The following is a 17,223-nucleotide window of genomic DNA, read 5'->3' on the forward strand; positions in this document are numbered from 1 at the left end:
GGTTTGTCCCTTGGCCGTTTCAAGAATTTGGGTTAAGGCCCATAAATTTGATCTAGTGCAAAAGCTGGAGTAAAGCTGGATTTTCTTTTTTTGTAAAGATCGCATTTTCACTATGCATAATAAATCACCAGATTGCTCCTAGTGTCCCATTTCATGCCGACATGTTAGATTTGTCAAGTGCCATGTCTATGGTTATTCTTCATCTTAAAACAGATGACCTACAAAATCTGGCTCACTGACACTACAACAAAGAGGAAGTGACGGCAGCCAGGGCAATGGCAACTCCCATGACCTGCTTACCCGCTCACCCTCCATCCTGATCCACCAATGCATGCTAGTCCCCAGCCAGAAAACCTGAATGAGGCAACTTTATCTTAAATCATAACAAATAACAGCCAGTTAAATAAAGTTAAACTTACAGTAATTGCAAGGAAGTTATTCTTGAAGAACATATACCGGGGGGTGGGGAGGACATCAATGTGTCCCCTTCATATGTTGCTATAAAAACTGAGAGAGGGCAGAATCCATCACTTGACATTCTAATAATTTGCTTCCATGGCGTTAAATAGGTCCTCCCTCCTTTTTTTTCAATGTTTATAATTTAAAAATTATTACAATCATTTGTGGCATTTCACTGTCAACTCAAGCATTCACCAAAAAAAACCCCTCTAAAACTCATACTTTTTCATTTTCTTGGCTAGGTTGGTGTTAATATTTGTTGATGTTTCCACATGCTGTCACTCTCTTCAGTATAGAGTAACATCCAGCTCAAAACTTTGTTGGGTACCTAAATCTTGTGCACAAAACAAACATTACGTTGAAGCAATCCCTGCCATCTCACAAGGACACTCTCCTGAAGATGTGAGTTCATACTTTCAGGTAATCCAAGCCTTACTGTAGAATGAAGATTCCCATTTACCTATTAACTTCTACATACATAACTCTTATTGGCAAGGAGCGTATGCTTGACTATGTCTTGTGCCAAGTGTAGTGTTAGGTTGGTATATTTCTAGGCCATCTCATAGAGCAATGCTTCTCAGGTGATCTAATGCAGGAGACCTTTTTTTCCCCCCATTGTGCTATGCCATACCATATTTGTGCCCAATGGCTCAGTTGGAAATGTGTCAAGGACCAGCACCAGTCCAGGACCATCACTCTGAATAACACTGTATCTCTCATGATACCTCCAGGCTAGAATGTGTATGTGGAAAGCTCACTTACTGGGAATGTGTGTGTGTGTGTGTTGTGTGTTGATGCCTTCAAGTCCTCTCCAACTTACGACAACTCTAAGGCGAACCTATCACAGATTTTCTTGGCAAGTTTCTTCCGAGGGATTTGCCATTACCATCCTCTGAGCCGTGCTCTGCACACCCATAAATCCTCACTAGTTTTCAAATTAGTGCTTTTTAATAATATGGCACTTGACAGTATTTTGCATCATCAGGGGGACACTTCCTGTAGTTATCTCTACCTTTTCACCAGATCTCAGCAACCACATGGTGTTTTTCAGGCCTCATAGGACAGTAGTCTGTGGTTGCTCAGTTGTCAGCCCATCTGGCCTATTGTGTGGCCAAACTTGACAACTGGAAAGGGAAACAATCATTTTTCATTGTGCTCGTATCATTCTTCCCACCCCTGGTTGTGACAGTGTCTACGTCTACTGAGGTTGATGGGATCTGCAGTCCAAAACATCTGTAGGTTTGCACGTACAGCCGCCCTTGGAACTCGCAGTGTCCATCCAGACCCCCCCATGAGTTCCAAACTCACCCACAATTCAAGCCCCAGAGGCTTGAATAAGGGTGTGCTGCGGGGTATGTATCCGGCAGTCATCCCTCCGTGGATTTTCAGGTCTGTGGATTTCAGTCCGCAGACTTGAAGAGGTGACTGTACAGTAAGCCCTCCATTTTCGCGGGATCCATTCTGGACCCCTCCATGAAAATGGAAACTCACACATATTCAAGCCCCACAGACTTAAATGGGTGCGTGCTTGCAAGCGGCTACAGGTGCGCGCCTCAGGCATGTGCCCCATTTTAATTCCCTCCATTTGCTCCTCGCTAGTAGCGAGGGTCACAGATATGAAGTCCATGCAAATGCGGGTTAACTGCATTTTTAACTTATTTTCACTGACTATAGGGATTCCACTCAGCAATATAAGCTTGTGCAACAGTTATGATTCCGCTTAAATAGGACAGTAAAAAGAATAAGGCCAGAAGTTGGCACTTGTGTGTTTTTTTCAGACTGCAATTCCCAGCATCCCTCATGACCACCCCATGGTCCCATGACTACAACTTTGGATGGTGTAGCCCTAAAATGTAACTTTCTGAATCTCTGGCTAAACAATGGTGTTTCTGTTACCTGACCAATAGGAAAGCAAAGTGTATTGCATGTTCTGTGTGAGAACAAGTTGAATTCCCTTTTCACTTACCAACCCACACAATTGCTGATGGCCACCTTGGCACCTGGCCTACCCGAGACTCCTCCTGGAAAACGCACTCCCGCTGCAGGGGTTCCTGTAAGATCTTTTGGAAGTCCTCTTGCCACTCAGAAAAAGCACCCGAGACACCAGTCGCCTGTTGGGCTTCAGACGAAATGCAGTTCTTTGCCAAAAACAGTAACATTGAAGTAGTGCAAGTGATTCCCCGGCATTCTGGTTTCATAGGGGTCTGCGGACCCACCTGCGCCGATCTGAGCGAGGCGGAGGAGCAGAAGGATGAAGAGTTTCCCCCTTCTTGCTGCACTGAGCCAGACCCCACATGCGAGAGAAACGTCCCTGGTAATCTTCACTGAGGGCACAATCACACCATATTACTTAGTTTCCCAGACAGGAGGAGCTCTTTGGAAATATACAGATAGACAAACTTCAATACATTCAAAACAAAGAGAAAGCACTGTGTGTGTATAAAGCCTCCCTTTCAAAGATAGTATTGACTCTAGCACCATGGGACTTAATTTCACACAAATTCTTTGACCATTGCAAGTCAGAAATACCCCCCAAGTGAGTTGCATGGAGAAACCGCTATCAGGTGATTGAGTAACACATAGGTATTGCTGTATGCCTCCCAGTCATTTTTTTTTCCTTATGGCAACCCTAAGGTGACCCTATCATGGGGTTTTCTTGCAAAGATTTGTTCAGAAGGATGGCTCTGCCTCCTCTGAGGCTGTAACATTCACTGGGGTCTCCAGAGTTGAGACAAACATCAAACCACTACACCACGTTGGCTCTGACTGCTGTGTACTCTGCACCCAAACAGATGAATTTCGCAACTGAGAAAATGATTTCAAATATGCTTGCAAAACTATTTGGGGGGAGAGATTAATAATTTTAACTATTTTTGCATGGTTCTGCTTTTGCTGATTGCTGGAACGGACACACAGGATGTTGAATCCTAGCCTCCTGGCCACACTGAAAATCTTACACTGCATCCACACTGCAGAAATAATCTGGTTTGACACCGATTTCACTGGCCTGACTGAATGCTATCGAATTTTGGGAGTTGCAGTTTGTGGTGGCACCAGAGCAGAGCAGCCTTACTGTGTAATACAGAAGGCATTGCTCATATACTGTACTTTATCTTCACAGTTGCAAGCAGTTTTTTAAAAAAAAAAACATACACTTCTAGTAACTCTCTTAATTGAAACCTTAATTAAAACCTAAGGATCTCAGCAAGTTGCTTCTTGTGCTCCAAACTATTCTTGTCCCTTTTTAGTTTTATTTTTTGGTACATTCCCCCACTGTCACCCCTTCACTTGGGTATCAAAGTCCCCTGGTGTTCAGTGGCACTTGCTTCCAAACAGAGGAGGGAGGAGGGAAATCGTCCCCAATCATATATGCATGCTTGCCCTGAAATCCTGTCTCACCCTAAGACCGGGATTTGTTGGATTTTTGTTTAGCCTGCACTAGGACACAAAAGAAACAATGCAGGAGCAGGAGCAGATCCAGTTCTGTGGCCCAGGAGCCTTGCTGTCTGCTGCACCCAAGCAAGAAGAATCCTGGCTGCTCCAGGAATCCACCTGAACCTGTGTCCACTTTCCAACCCAGAACAACCAGTCATGTTTTCCCCACAATCCTCCAGGGGGAAAAAAACACTTCTAAAAGCTAGGCATGAAGAGGGAAAAGGCATCCCAGCTCCCCAGGGTGACCAGATGAGTGCTAACTGCAAAGAAGGGCAAGGCACCACAAAATGGAGGACATGTGGAGGGCGGATGTAGGGGCATGACCAATGAAAACACTCAAAACACTCTAGAAATGTAAATTCAGGCTTCTTAGCCATGCTTGAAATGGAGTACATTCAAAGAACATGGAGGGCATGGCCAAACAAAATGTATAAACACTCCTAGAAATGCAGATTCAGGCTGCTTAGCCATGCTCGAAATGGAGGACAGTCAAGGGAAATGGAGGGCATGACCAAACAAAAGCTAGAAACATTCCTATAAATATAAATCCATGCTCAAAATGAAGGGCATTTTGGGATTTCTCCTGGACAGAAGGCTGAAATGGAGGGCATGTCCTGGAAAAGGAGGACTGCCTCCAGCTTTGTTGTTGCTGCATGTCTTCATGTCATTTCTGACTTGTAGCAACCCTAAGGTAAACCTGAAATGGGATTCTCTTGGACAGATATGTTCAGAGGGGGGTTGTCATTGCCTTCCCCTGAGGCTGAGAGAATGTGACTCAACCAAGGGACACCCATAACCAAGCAGAGATTCAAACCTGCTCTCCCATTATCAAATCCCCAAACCATTCATCAGCCAGATGTCCAAGCAGCAAGAATGCCTCCTTCAAAGGCTGGAGGCGTTAGTCCATTCGGTCGCCTGGGCAGCCGCCCTCCATTTCCCCTCCTCACTTGTAGTGGTTGGAGCGCTGGACTGCGACTGGAGATCTTGTAGCACCTTCGAGACTCACCAAAAGAAAGAAGTTGTCAGCAGGAGCTTTCAGTAGACGTCAGTCTTTCAACTCCTTCCTTTCATGCAGGGGTAGCTGTGTTAGCCATTTAACAAATCCAAACAAAAATCCATCAGGGACACCTTTATTGAGCATCCAAAATGCACAATATACTTGTTGCAAGCTTTCGAAGCACCATGGGCTTCTTCATCAGGCAAGAAATCGTTATGCACAATTACGCGATTTCCCCAGGATATTCACAGGATAAACTCCTGATCTCCTTTGTGTGATAACCTCGTATGTATTGATTCTCCAGTCTTAACACACAGTTATAGTTCCAAATATCTACCACTGGGTGAGTTGGGGCAAGTCATATTCTCTCAGCCTCTGGGGAAGGACATGGCAAACCCACTCTGAACCAATCTGGCCCCATAATGGGTTTACCTGAGGGTTGCCCAGATAAGTCAACCCACTCTGGAGTTTATCACACAAAAGAGATCAGGAGTTTATCCTATGAATATCCCGGAAAAAGTCATGCAATAACATGAAACAATTTCACATGGTGTCGCACAGCACCCGCCATTAAAGTGGTCAAAGCAGCATTAAAGTGCATTTTTTTACTTTCGGGATTTCAGCGACAATGCATTTCCTATTATTGCATATGATAATCATTCGTGCAATTCCTTGCCGTTATTGCTTTATTAGCGGGATGCTTTTAAATGCGCTTTAATGCCTCTTTAATGCCAAAATTAGCCCCAGTGTGATAAAACTCCTCTGAGCCATTCTGGCCCCATGATAGGTTGACCTGAGGGTTTCCCATATAAGTCAGAAAGAACTTGAAGGCAAACCCACTCTGAAGCAATCTAACCAAGAGAACCCCATGATAATAGCTTTACCTGAAGGTTGCCAAAATAAGTCAGAAAGGACTTGAAGGCAACCCCCCTCTGAAGAAAAAAAACCCATGCCAGGGTGGCCTTAGGACCTAAAGACACACAAGAACAACCCCAACCACAAGACCCCCAACCATCAGGAGCCTCCCAGCTGAGGTGCCCCTTGCTCTGCCTGGGGGCTTACCTTGGGCTCTGGCTCCTCTGCCTGCAGCCAGCCACCAGTGGAGAGGCACCAGGCAGGAGAGCATCACATAGAGGGGAGGCGGATCCATTGGGCGGAGAGGGAGACCCCCAAGGGCCAGCCAGCCAGCCCCAGGGAGAAGGGGAAGAAGCTCCCTCCTGCCTGCCTGCCTGCCTGCCTTCTTGCCTGGTCAGCCCCAGCAGCAGGACCACTGCGCCCGCCTCCCCTCCATGCAGCAGCAGCAGCAGCAGCGCCAAGGCACAGCCACTACTAGGAGAGTCAGCCAGCTGAGCAGCAGCAGCAGAGCCTCTGAGGGAGGGAGAGGCGAAGGAGAGCCAGCCCCTGCCAATGGGATTTGGGGGGGTGGAGTTGGGGCTGGAGGAGGAGGAGGAGGAGGCTGGAGAGGCTTCCCCCCCCCCCCAGTTGCACGTGGCGCTCCCAGCCCTCCTCCACTTGCCATTGGTCAGCTCTTTGGGGCCAAACCCCACCTTCTCTTTCCTTCCTTCCCTCCCAAACTCTGCTCTGCTTCCAAGTGGTTTTCTTCATTTGGGTACTTCAGCTCCCCAAAGTTTTTTACACACACACACACACACACACACACCCCCACCATTGGCCAAAATGGCTGAGGTCCCAAAAAACACCTGGAGCACCAGAGTTTGGGAATGAGGGTCCCAGGAAAAAGGACTTTCCCTCAGGCAGCCTTGGGGGTTTTCACATTTTTGTATGTTGTCATTTTAAAAAAAAATCCTCTTTACTGTTTTAAATGGACTGTTTTAATTGGGGTTTTTTTAGTGTTGTTTTAATGGGTATATATATAGTCGAACCTCCTTATCCACAGATTTTTTTTATCCACTGATTCAAGTATCAACGGCTTGAAAATATATCTTTTTTTAAAGTATAAATTATAAATAGCAAGCCTTGATATTGCCATTATATATAAGGAACACCATTTTACATAAGGGAGACCATCAAGGGATAGTTAAGCATCCACAGATTTTGTTATCCACTGGCGGTCTTGGAACCAAACCCCAGTGGATAACAAGATACACACACACACACATATATATATATATATATATATATAGTGAGCCACCTTTGGTTCCAACTTGGGAGAAATGGAAATAAAATATAATAAACAATAAATAAATAAATAAATAAATAAATACCATAAAGAGTGGTCCCCTCAGAAGAAGCAGAGAGGCAGGCAGGGCATGTGCAGAGGTGGGGGAAAGCCCACAAAGCACGGCCCTCCCCAGTTCTTCCCCACAGTCCCTCAACCAAAAAAGGCAGGCTTTCCCACCTGTCTCCTCAACACCTGGGGATGCTGGAGGAAGGACTCCACCAAACGCAGATGCTTGTCCTTCAGGATCATTTGCTGCTACTCATCCCTCCGTGTCAGTGACTGACTTTTGTTACTTTGTTATTTAGCTGTTGCATTTCACTGGCTACTGATTGGTTTCCGAGCACAATTCAAAGTGCTGGTCATGACCTATAAAGCCCTACACTGCTTAAGTTCAGACTATTTGAGAGACCGTATCTCTCCATATGAACCAACTAGAGCCCTAAGATCCTCAAAAGAAGGCTTTCTCTCAGTCCCACCACCATCCCAGGTTCATTTGGTGAAGACATGAAAGAGAGCCTTCTCAGTGGCTGCTCCCACCCTCTGGAACTCCCTTCCACAAGAGGGAAGTGGTGGTACGGTAACAACGTTCTGTGCACACATGACAATTGGACTATTGTAACTTATTCTCTTCATGGGGCTCTTGGGCAGTTTGTGCAAAAGGCAGCAGCCAGACTGCTTAGTGTGCATTCTACTTGTGCACACAGGACAGCATAGAGCTGAAAGACCACCTCTGCTTGCCAGTTAGATAACAAGCCATATTCAAGGTGTTGTTTTGGGCTCTCTGTGGGTCAAGGCCCTCTTCAGTTCAATCCCAAACTATCTTGGAGACTGCCTTCCACCATATAGATCAGTGGCAGCTGGTGGTTCCATGTTAGTGGGACAGTGACTAAAGTGTTTAGCAAACTTGCTCCTTTAAATCTTGGGTTATTGCTTCTCAAATAGTGGGGCGGGCCCCCCAGGGGGGGCGCGAGGCTCCGTAAAGGGGGGCGCGAGGCTCAGGATACAGTGTTATGCAGAGGTGTACTTATAACAAATTTTATAGACAAATGATACTATTTACAGTCGCGTGGGGGGCGCGAAATGTTTTCTTCTTCCTGGGGGGGCATGACAGAAAATAATTGAGAAGCACTGGGTTATATTAACATGGGAGATTCCAATTGTCACTGATCTAGATCACTCTGGTCTTTATATTTGGAAGAATGGGAAGCTCTGCTTACTGTGAGGTTTCATTTGGTTAGAGTGGGGAGAAAGGCTGTGGCCCACCATATAGAATGACCCCCAATTAAAATTTGGCAAGCTCAGTAATGGTTTGAGCATTGGACTAGGACACTGGGATACCAGGGTTCAAATCTTTGTTCAGCCACAGAACCCCATCAGATGACTTTGAGCAAGTCACTCTCAGCCTCAGAGGATGACAATAGCCAACCTCTTCTGATGAAACTAGCCAAGAAAACCCTATGATGAAGTTGCCTTTGGCTCACCATAAGTCGAAAACTGTGTGAGGCCACACAGCAACAACAATTCTATCGGTTACCCTTGGTTTTTAATAAATAGTTTTTAATGAATTGTGTAGTTTTTATTTATTTTTTCTTCTGGCTCCTATTTTAATATGTGTTGTAGTATTGTGAAAATCTTTAGGGTTTTTTTTTACATGATACATGGATATATCCTTAAATAAAATAAATACATGCTCTGTAAATGGCAACCACAAGGATGGATGATTATGATCTGAAGCCTAGCACAGAAGGAGTGAGAAGGAGCCTGAGGCTTTCCTTCTGCCCTACCACCCTGATTAAAATTGTCTTTTCCTCCTCCACCACCAGCACCCTGAAGTTGTTATTTCTCACAATGACAACTTCCCTCATGGGGGAAACTGCACTTCAGAAGTGAAATTTCCATTGGAAAAGGGTTAATCCTTCCTTTCTGAGTTCCTGTGTCCTAAGAAGCCCCAGTTCACCTCAGGTCCTCTCCTTTAGACTGCACCTATCATGGCTGCACATTGGTTTTGTTTTTAAATGCAGCTGGGGGAAAATATCTTCTGCTTGCCTGAGCCTCACATGTAGTCTGGAGCTGAGGAAGGGATTCATTCATCTTCTGGAAATCATTAGTCACTCCAAGATCACACCATCCAAATGCAGGAAGATTGTGCAGAAGCCAACATCAGCATCACATTTCAGCGATGAAAATGAGACAATATTGTTTTTTACAAGACAGCTTCAGAGTCCCCCCCCCCCCCCGCTGACTCAGATACAGTATCGTTAGCTACAATGTTCAGTATCAGGGGTGAAGAACCTTTGGTATCCCAGATATCTTGGACTTCAGTTTCCACATTCTCTTCCCATTGGCTAAAATTACCAAAGGTTCTGGGAGATGGTCCAAGACATCTGGAAGACTAAGTTTCCTAGTCCCTGCTCTATGGAATTTTCACACTCCACTATGCTAATCTATCAATAATTAACCCTTATGATACAAGATATCAGATATCCTGGGTATCTAGGATATAAAAATGTGCTTAACTACTTTTTATTTGGTCTGGCACAAGATGTCAAGCATCACACATGCAAACAGAGTAGAAACAGCCAACATTGTGCAGGCAGACAGGACAACTCTACGGAAACAAATACCTCTGGCAGACTGTGGTCTGAGCAAGGCAGTGCCTCATCCCACAGTGGATCACAGGCCACCAGCAGCAAGTACTACTAGACATAGGGCTCAAAAATATTTTTCAATATGAAATTTCAAATTGTTTTATAATGTTCAATGTTGTTATATGATGTTTTGTAGCTACTAAAAGCTAACATTTTTATTGTATATGAATCACATATATATCCTTTGTAGATCATGTTTTTTAGATTGTTATATGGGCCCATACAGACAGGCCAAAAGAAAGCTGCTTCGGGTCACTTTGGAGGTATGCTGTTTAAATGACACAAGCATCTTAAGAGGCCAGAAGCCGCGCCAAAGCCACGCTCCTCCAAAGTGACCTGAAGCATTATTATTTTACTTGTTTGCATTTTGTATTATTATTATCATTGTATTATTTGTTATGTTTCCTATTACTATATATGCTTTGTAATGGCCTTTGGCTAGAAGCAAGAAACTGGATTGAATCAAAACTAAAATTTGGCTGTGGCCTCTGATTTCTCCACTACCAAAATCCAGAAGCCCTACTAGGGAGCAAGAAAGAGGGTCCCCTTCCTTAAGGGATGAAGGAGATTGGGCATTTTTCAGTTTTGCTCAGTTGTACCAGTCCTAACCAAAGCCTGATAATGCAGCTACTCCGAACTGAATGGAAGCCAAGCTAGGGCTCAGCACTGGCAAAGTTCCTGTCCAACTCAGAACAGTTGGAGGGAAACCAGCAAGAAAATAAAACAAGCTTCATTTATATACAGCTTCATACCGCCTAAGCAGTGTCTAAGCGGGTTACAACTGTATGCTAATTTTCCCCCAACAGTCTGGATACTCATTTTAGCGACCTCAGAAGGATGCAAGCCTGAGTCGAGCTTGAGCCCTTTTGCTGGTCTTGAACTTGAGTGAGTGGCTGCAGTACAGGCATTTAACCACTGTGCCACCAGGGGGGATGGATTTACCATCCCTAGGATATAGAATGGATTTACCATCCCTAGGATAGCAGATTCACCAGCCAGCCATGTTTGGGGACATGGGTATGGCTGCAGTTTACTCTAAGCTTTCTCCTCCCACACTGCACAAGAAGTGAAAGAACTGGTATCAAGGAGATGCTTCTCCCCAACCCCCTGGCAGCATGTGTTATTTTGTGTGGTCACACATGATGCAGCCATCCTATGGCCCTACCCCCTAGAAGCATGGAAAATTGGGACAGTCATTTAGTTGGACCCAATAACATATTATTCATTTAAGCAATTTTCTTATCTGTTTCTTTATCTTTTTCTCATATATTTGTTTTTAGAAAAAAATGTTGCTCCTGGTGACAGTCTATGCTGCCAACTGCACAAAACAGCAACAACTATTTCCTCTGCTGTTTTTTCACTAAATAAAATGCATCCAATTGTACATTAGAATAATGCCTGGGATGTGGAAGCGATCAAGATGAGCCCCTGAACTTCAAAATTTACTATTCCATCACCATAGCACTAGAGACTACTCTGAAGAGCTCTAACCCATTTGTTGTAAAAGACTGAAGTTTGAAACATATTTATAGAAGAAGAGTCTTCATCTGAATAAACATACAGAGGATTGCACTAGGTTCAAGTGGCACATTGCCACTACTCCCTTTATACTATAAGACAGCTGCAAGGGAGGAAAGTACCTTGTCTCCTCCATCTGACAAAGATCTTCATTTTCATGTACAATTCTGTGATGAAACTTTACAACATCTGTTCTGCATGATACAAATCATAAGCAGTAAAGCATAACCACCATATGATCTTAAGTGCTAACAGCTGTCCGCAGAGGAATCTCCAAGGGGGTCCCCAGAAATCGTGGTAGGACTTTGCAGCTTCTAGGATTACCAGAGCAAATGTTCAAAAATAAGTATATGACAGTGTGATATAAATCGATGATGCTATGGAATAAGGATCATTCTTTGGGAATGACACTTACCTACCCAGTATATCATTCCATCTGTTCAGTCCCCAACATAGTGGGACAAGCACTTAGTCCTTCTCATAGAAGTAGTGCAGAATTCAAACTATCTGGTTCATCAAGCAAGTTTAGGGCTTCTGGCATGAGACTGTAAAGCCTGTCACACCAGAACAATTCACTAGCAAGCTGATACGGAAGGGATTCCTATATAGTGGGTCTGTAATATACTTCTCCTTCTCAAAGTGAGAGACTCAAAGGGTATCCTAAAATGGTTGAGATGCTCCTATGCCACCCCAAAATTTGAATTCTTTTGACAGATCCCATTCTAGATCACTTGGAAAGCTGGAGAAGAAGGGTGTTGTTACATCAGGAGCTTCCCTGGGACAAGAAGGAAATGCCCATTTCCTTAAACAAATGATTACCTTAGAAAAATGAACACAGTGACAATGAACCTGCATAACATTCCCCTGAAACAAATAAACTTATAAGGGAGAGTTTGTGCAGAAATCTCATAAACACGTCTGCCCATCCCTAGCAGTAAAAATGCAATAATGATTAACCACTAGCCATTTGTTCTCGACACTCAGAATCTGCTGTTGAGTTCCCTGCCTTGTTTTTCTTAATGACAGAGCTGCCCTTGCTTCAAACATGAACTTTTGTGTTGGTGTTTGTATGCACATACAATCATAAGATATGCTTTGAGGGTCTAATGAGATACAACTTTGAATACATAATTCAAAAATGTGCATAGATGTAGTCATGCCATGTATTTTTGCTTGCAAAAAGGAGCCACCGGGCTCATTTAATCCAATAAATGTCAAAGGCAGTGAGGGTACCGTCCCAATTTCCTGGCCAGAGTTACGCATAGAAGCATTACTTCTCATGCGAAAGTATTACCTTTTTATTTACTTATTTAATCGATATCCTTCCCTTCTCCTGACATGGGACCCAAGGCATCTTACAACAAATTAAAACAAATTACAGCTAATTATATTATACGTTTAAAACAAATCAGAATTCTGTTAAAAGCAGAAAATTAAAACTAACTAGGTCTGCATCTACACTGCAGAATTAATACAGTTTGATGGTACATTAACTGCCATGGCCCAATGCTATGGAATTCTGAGATTTGTAGGTTTGTGTCGTGAGGTATTTAGCCTTCGCTAGCTGCAACCACACTGCAGAAATAATCCAGTTTGACACCACTTTAACTGCCATGGCTCCATGCTATGGAATTCTGGGAACTGCAGTTTTGTGAGAAATTTAGCCTTCTCTGCCAGAGAGCTCTGGTGCCTCAACAAGCTACAGTTCCAAAAATCCCATAGCATTGAGCCATGGCAGTTAAAGTGGAGTGAAACTGTATTAATTCTGCAGTGTGGATGCAGCCTCTCTCAGAGAGCTCTGGTGCCACAACAAACTACAAATCCCAGGATTCCATAGGATGGAGCCATGACACCTAAGTGGTGTGAAACTGTATTAATTCTGCAATTTAGCAGTAGCCTTTGTCTGGCTTTTGAGACTAAATCTTTTGGCATGACTTCAGGGGAAGCATCTGTTCAATTTCATGACATGACATTATCAACATAAAGAAAGGCAGCATTATAACAGAAAAGTAATCCCAATATACACATGGAGTTCAAAATGATGGCCTGTGAATGTTATGTTGCCTTGCAAACATTTGAGCAATTTCTCCAAGATGTCCAAGAATATGAATGTATGTCTGGTGGCCACAAACTTCCATGAGCCTATTTGGGATTGTGCTTCTTTTAAAATACTTCTGCCATTCTCCATCAGGATATAAGCTTTTCATCCACAGCATTCACAAGTGTTTTTTCATCCCAATTTTATAGATCATATGTATAGTATTATAAGAAGGATCTTCTTGGCCATGAATTTGAGACATCTGAACAAATGGGTATCCCAAATGAGTGTCAATGGAACTTTCATCCAAGGCTATAATGCATTTTGCATATGTCACTTTTTTACAAAAGATCTATTTTAGAAATGCTGGCTGGAGCTCAAAAATAAATTTTAATTGGTGCTACTTTTTCTTTTTCTTTTTTTAAAATCTTTTTTTGTATTTCCCAACCCCCTCATCTGTGAAATCCATGAGCCTGGAGACAGGGTATGCAAGACCAAAAGAATAAATTATAGAAGTCTTTCCTATAATGACAAAAAGAGATTTCCTGCCTGGAAACCTTTCAGGTGTATGATCCAATATCTTGAGACCTCCAAGGTGAGAACAGAAAGCAGGGGCTGCATCTGGCAACCTGGGAATCTCTCCTTGGTGACTGTTATAAAACAGCAGCAGTCACACATCATATGAAGGTAGTTTGTGTATCTCACAACTTCATCTGTGTACCACAGAATAAGTTAATTGTAGCAGGGAACTGTTGATCTTGATTTTTACCATTAAACTTTGCTAAGATGCCAGCATCTAAACCACAGGCTTCCCTAACACCTTGGTTTCAGTGGATTTAAGGGCCCTTTCATACTACACAATTATAGCACTATGATTTACTTTAACTGCTCATAGCCTGGGATTTGTAGTTTGGCGAGACACTAGAGCTGTCTGGCTAAGAATTCTAAATATCCCTGCAAATCTCAGGATTCCATATTGAAGAAAGCAAAGGGTGAAGAGAGAAACTGGGACATTTTAAAAGCATCTGGAAAAAAAATGAGACAGCAGAGTATTAATCAGGACTGTCCCTGCCAAATCGGGACTGTTGGTGGGTATGCATGCAATTTTCCATCATTGGGGTTCAATGAACAAATGCGTGCAAGTTTACTGCCAATGAATGCAAATGAATAAGGAGATTATACCATGAGCTTTGTTTTTTAAGAGACCTTGTGGACAATCTTTTTATTAGTTTTTTGTGGGTTTTTCAATCTGTGTGGCCATGTTCTAGAAGAGTTTCTTCCTGACATTTCGCCAGCATCTGTGGCTGGCATCTTCTTCTCTGACGATGCCAGCCACAGATGCTGGCAAAACGTCAGGAAGAAACTCTTCTAGAACATGGCCACACAGCCAGGAAAACCCACAAAAAAAACTATGGATGCTGGCCATGAAAGCCTTTGACTTTAAATCTTTTTACTGTGTCACCAGTTTTTGAAGCAACATTACAGTACGGTGCCATTTCCCATTTCACCTGCAATGCCCATGGTCCTAAAGCCTTGACCGTCCAAATGCAATAACCCTTTTAAAGAGAAACAGCCAGCAGCATCCCCATGAATGAGAATGATCTCATCCCCCAGACGTGCACAGCTAGGATTATATGAGAATGGAAAATATTTACTGCTGCATCAACAGTGAAGAGAGGGAAAGGTCCCATATCAAAAGTCTCTGTATGTACAAAAGGGAAAGAAAAGGACATTCGGCAAACACACAACTGTAGCAAACATGCTAAGTATGAAAAGGGAACCCTGCCAAGGCTGAGAAGAAGTTTTTCAAGTAGTCATTCCTAAAGAGCACACCATAAAAGGATTGTTCAAATGCCAGTAGCAAGGCTGGCCCTATCATTTGGCAGATGGAGGCACCTGTCTCAAGCAGCCAGTTCTCAGTATCGTTTAAAAAGGCACTGAATCCATGCTCATTGATTTGTTTGTCTTGCCAGAAAAAAGAAGAGATGCTTGTGAAATCTTAAATAACTTTACAGGCCAAGAATATTACACACACACACACACACACACACACACACACACACACACACACACACACACTAGCTGCACCTTTCTCTGCCCCAATAATAATAATAATAATAATAATAATAATAATAATAATAAAAATTTTATTTATATACCGCCCTTCTGAAAATCAGGGCGGTGAACAACAAGAAATAACAATATAAATAACAAAACCATACGTTAAAAACAATACAATAAAAATAATAAAAATTACATGTCGGCAAAACAGTGCTGACATGGGGGGGGGAGAATTACTGGTCAGGGTAGGCTTGTTCGAATAAATGGGTTTTTAGCCCCTTCCTGAATTGGGCTAGGGAGGTGGCTGAGCGGAGCTCGAAGGGCAGCGCGTTCCAGAGGTTGGGGGCTGAGATGGAGAAAGCCCTCCTAGAGGTGGAATTATATTTCACCTCTGGAACTCTTAACAATAGCTGCCCTGAAGATCGAAGTGCGCGGGGCGGATTGTACGGGGAGAGGCGGTCCTCCAGGTACCCTGGGCCCAAGACTGAGACTGAGAATATCTCCTCTCTGGGGAGAAGCTTCTCCCTTGCACTTGGTCACCCTGGGAGCAGCAACTGAGTAGAGCTGGCTGACCACAGTGTCCGGGAGCTATACCATTGTTCCACCTTTGTTGAATCTTAAGATGCATCTCTTGATCCAAGATCATACCCCCTGCATCCATTCCAGGGTATTATAGGGGAGTGCTGTATAACACCCTATAGGTGTTATACCCAGTAACACCCTGTGGAACTGCCCACTCCATGTGCAGGGTGTGTGTGTGTCCTATTTAAGGGAAAATATTACTGGATCCTGGATGCACTCGCCCTGATTTCAAACACCTATGCTCTGGTTAGAGAAGTCTGCAACCTAGTGACTGAAGCTGGTACTGCAGACATCAAACATGCATAACCATGTAAATTAAAATTAATAAATCTAAATTAAAATCCAAATTACCTTGAGGTCCCCACCTCCTTAGTCTAAATGTAAAATTATAGACTTCACATTTGAACTACATTCTAACATTATGTAGTTATACTTTTTAGAGAAAAGAAGGTATTGCAAATGAATTGTTATTTTGTTAACTAGTTCCTCTCAGAAGGGCAAGCTTCAGCAAGCTATAACAAAGGCCATGACATTAAAGAAAGAGCAGAAATAAATCCCAGCTAATCAGAAAATTGATTGTGAGGCAAGACAGGCTAAAATGGGGTCACTGGGAATTATACTGACAAGTTTGGAAGCATTCCACCTTCTACTGTAAATAGTTAATGAGCAAGCAATGGAAGGAGGAAAAAGAGGTTTAATCTCCTTCTAGGAACAGATTCTCAGAGGAGAAAATAACAAATTCTTTAGTAGAAATCCACAGTAACAGTGGTGGTACAGTAGGAGCATTGTCACTGTGGGAGAACATACCCTCCAAACTTTCACAGATGAAAACTGGAGGCCAAACAACATGAGATTGTGGTCAGGATGACAGAAGTTATAAATAAGGAGGAACACACAAGCTAGGAAAGTGTGCAGCAGTTTTCTCTCTGAACTCATTGGCAAAGGGACGATTTCACTCTCCTCTCCTCTCCTGAGTTAACTGAGTGAAAATGGCTTTTTCAGTATGAACTCAGGGTATAGCCACAGAATTAAAGCAGTTTGACACCACTTTAACTGTCGTGACTCTCTCCTGCAGAATCCTGGAATTTATAATTTGGCAAGATATTCAGCCTGGTTTGACAGAGAGCTCTGGTGCCTCAGAAAACTACACATCCCAGGATTACGTCAGATAGAATAGTGACAGTTAAAATGGTGGCAAACTGCTTTAATTCTGCAGTGTGGCTACACCCTCGGTCGGCAGCAGTTGAAGTAAGCTACAGACCAAGGGGTGAAGTGGGAGGAAGAGCAAGAAACTGGGACATTT

At 43.3% G+C, this 17,223-nt stretch overlaps 1 protein-coding gene across 1 annotated transcript in view; it reads right to left on the minus strand.

Annotated features, from left to right (window-relative positions):
* ADAMTS14 (ADAM metallopeptidase with thrombospondin type 1 motif 14) overlaps positions 1-6,221 on the minus strand; it is a 118,241-nt gene extending 112,020 nt beyond the window's left edge. Inside the window, 7 exon segments of the mRNA XM_042460124.1 lie at positions 2,430-2,483; positions 2,486-2,557; positions 2,560-2,589; positions 2,592-2,647; positions 2,649-2,735; positions 2,737-2,833; positions 5,954-6,221. Coding sequence (XP_042316058.1) covers positions 2,430-2,483; positions 2,486-2,557; positions 2,560-2,589; positions 2,592-2,647; positions 2,649-2,735; positions 2,737-2,833; positions 5,954-6,041 — 484 coding nt within the window. The 5' untranslated portion in view covers positions 6,042-6,221.
* Between the last annotated feature and the right edge of the window lie 11,002 nt (positions 6,222-17,223).

This window comes from Sceloporus undulatus, chromosome 3, assembly GCF_019175285.1.
Source record: "Sceloporus undulatus isolate JIND9_A2432 ecotype Alabama chromosome 3, SceUnd_v1.1, whole genome shotgun sequence".
Classification (NCBI taxonomy): Eukaryota; Metazoa; Chordata; class Lepidosauria; order Squamata; family Phrynosomatidae; genus Sceloporus; species Sceloporus undulatus.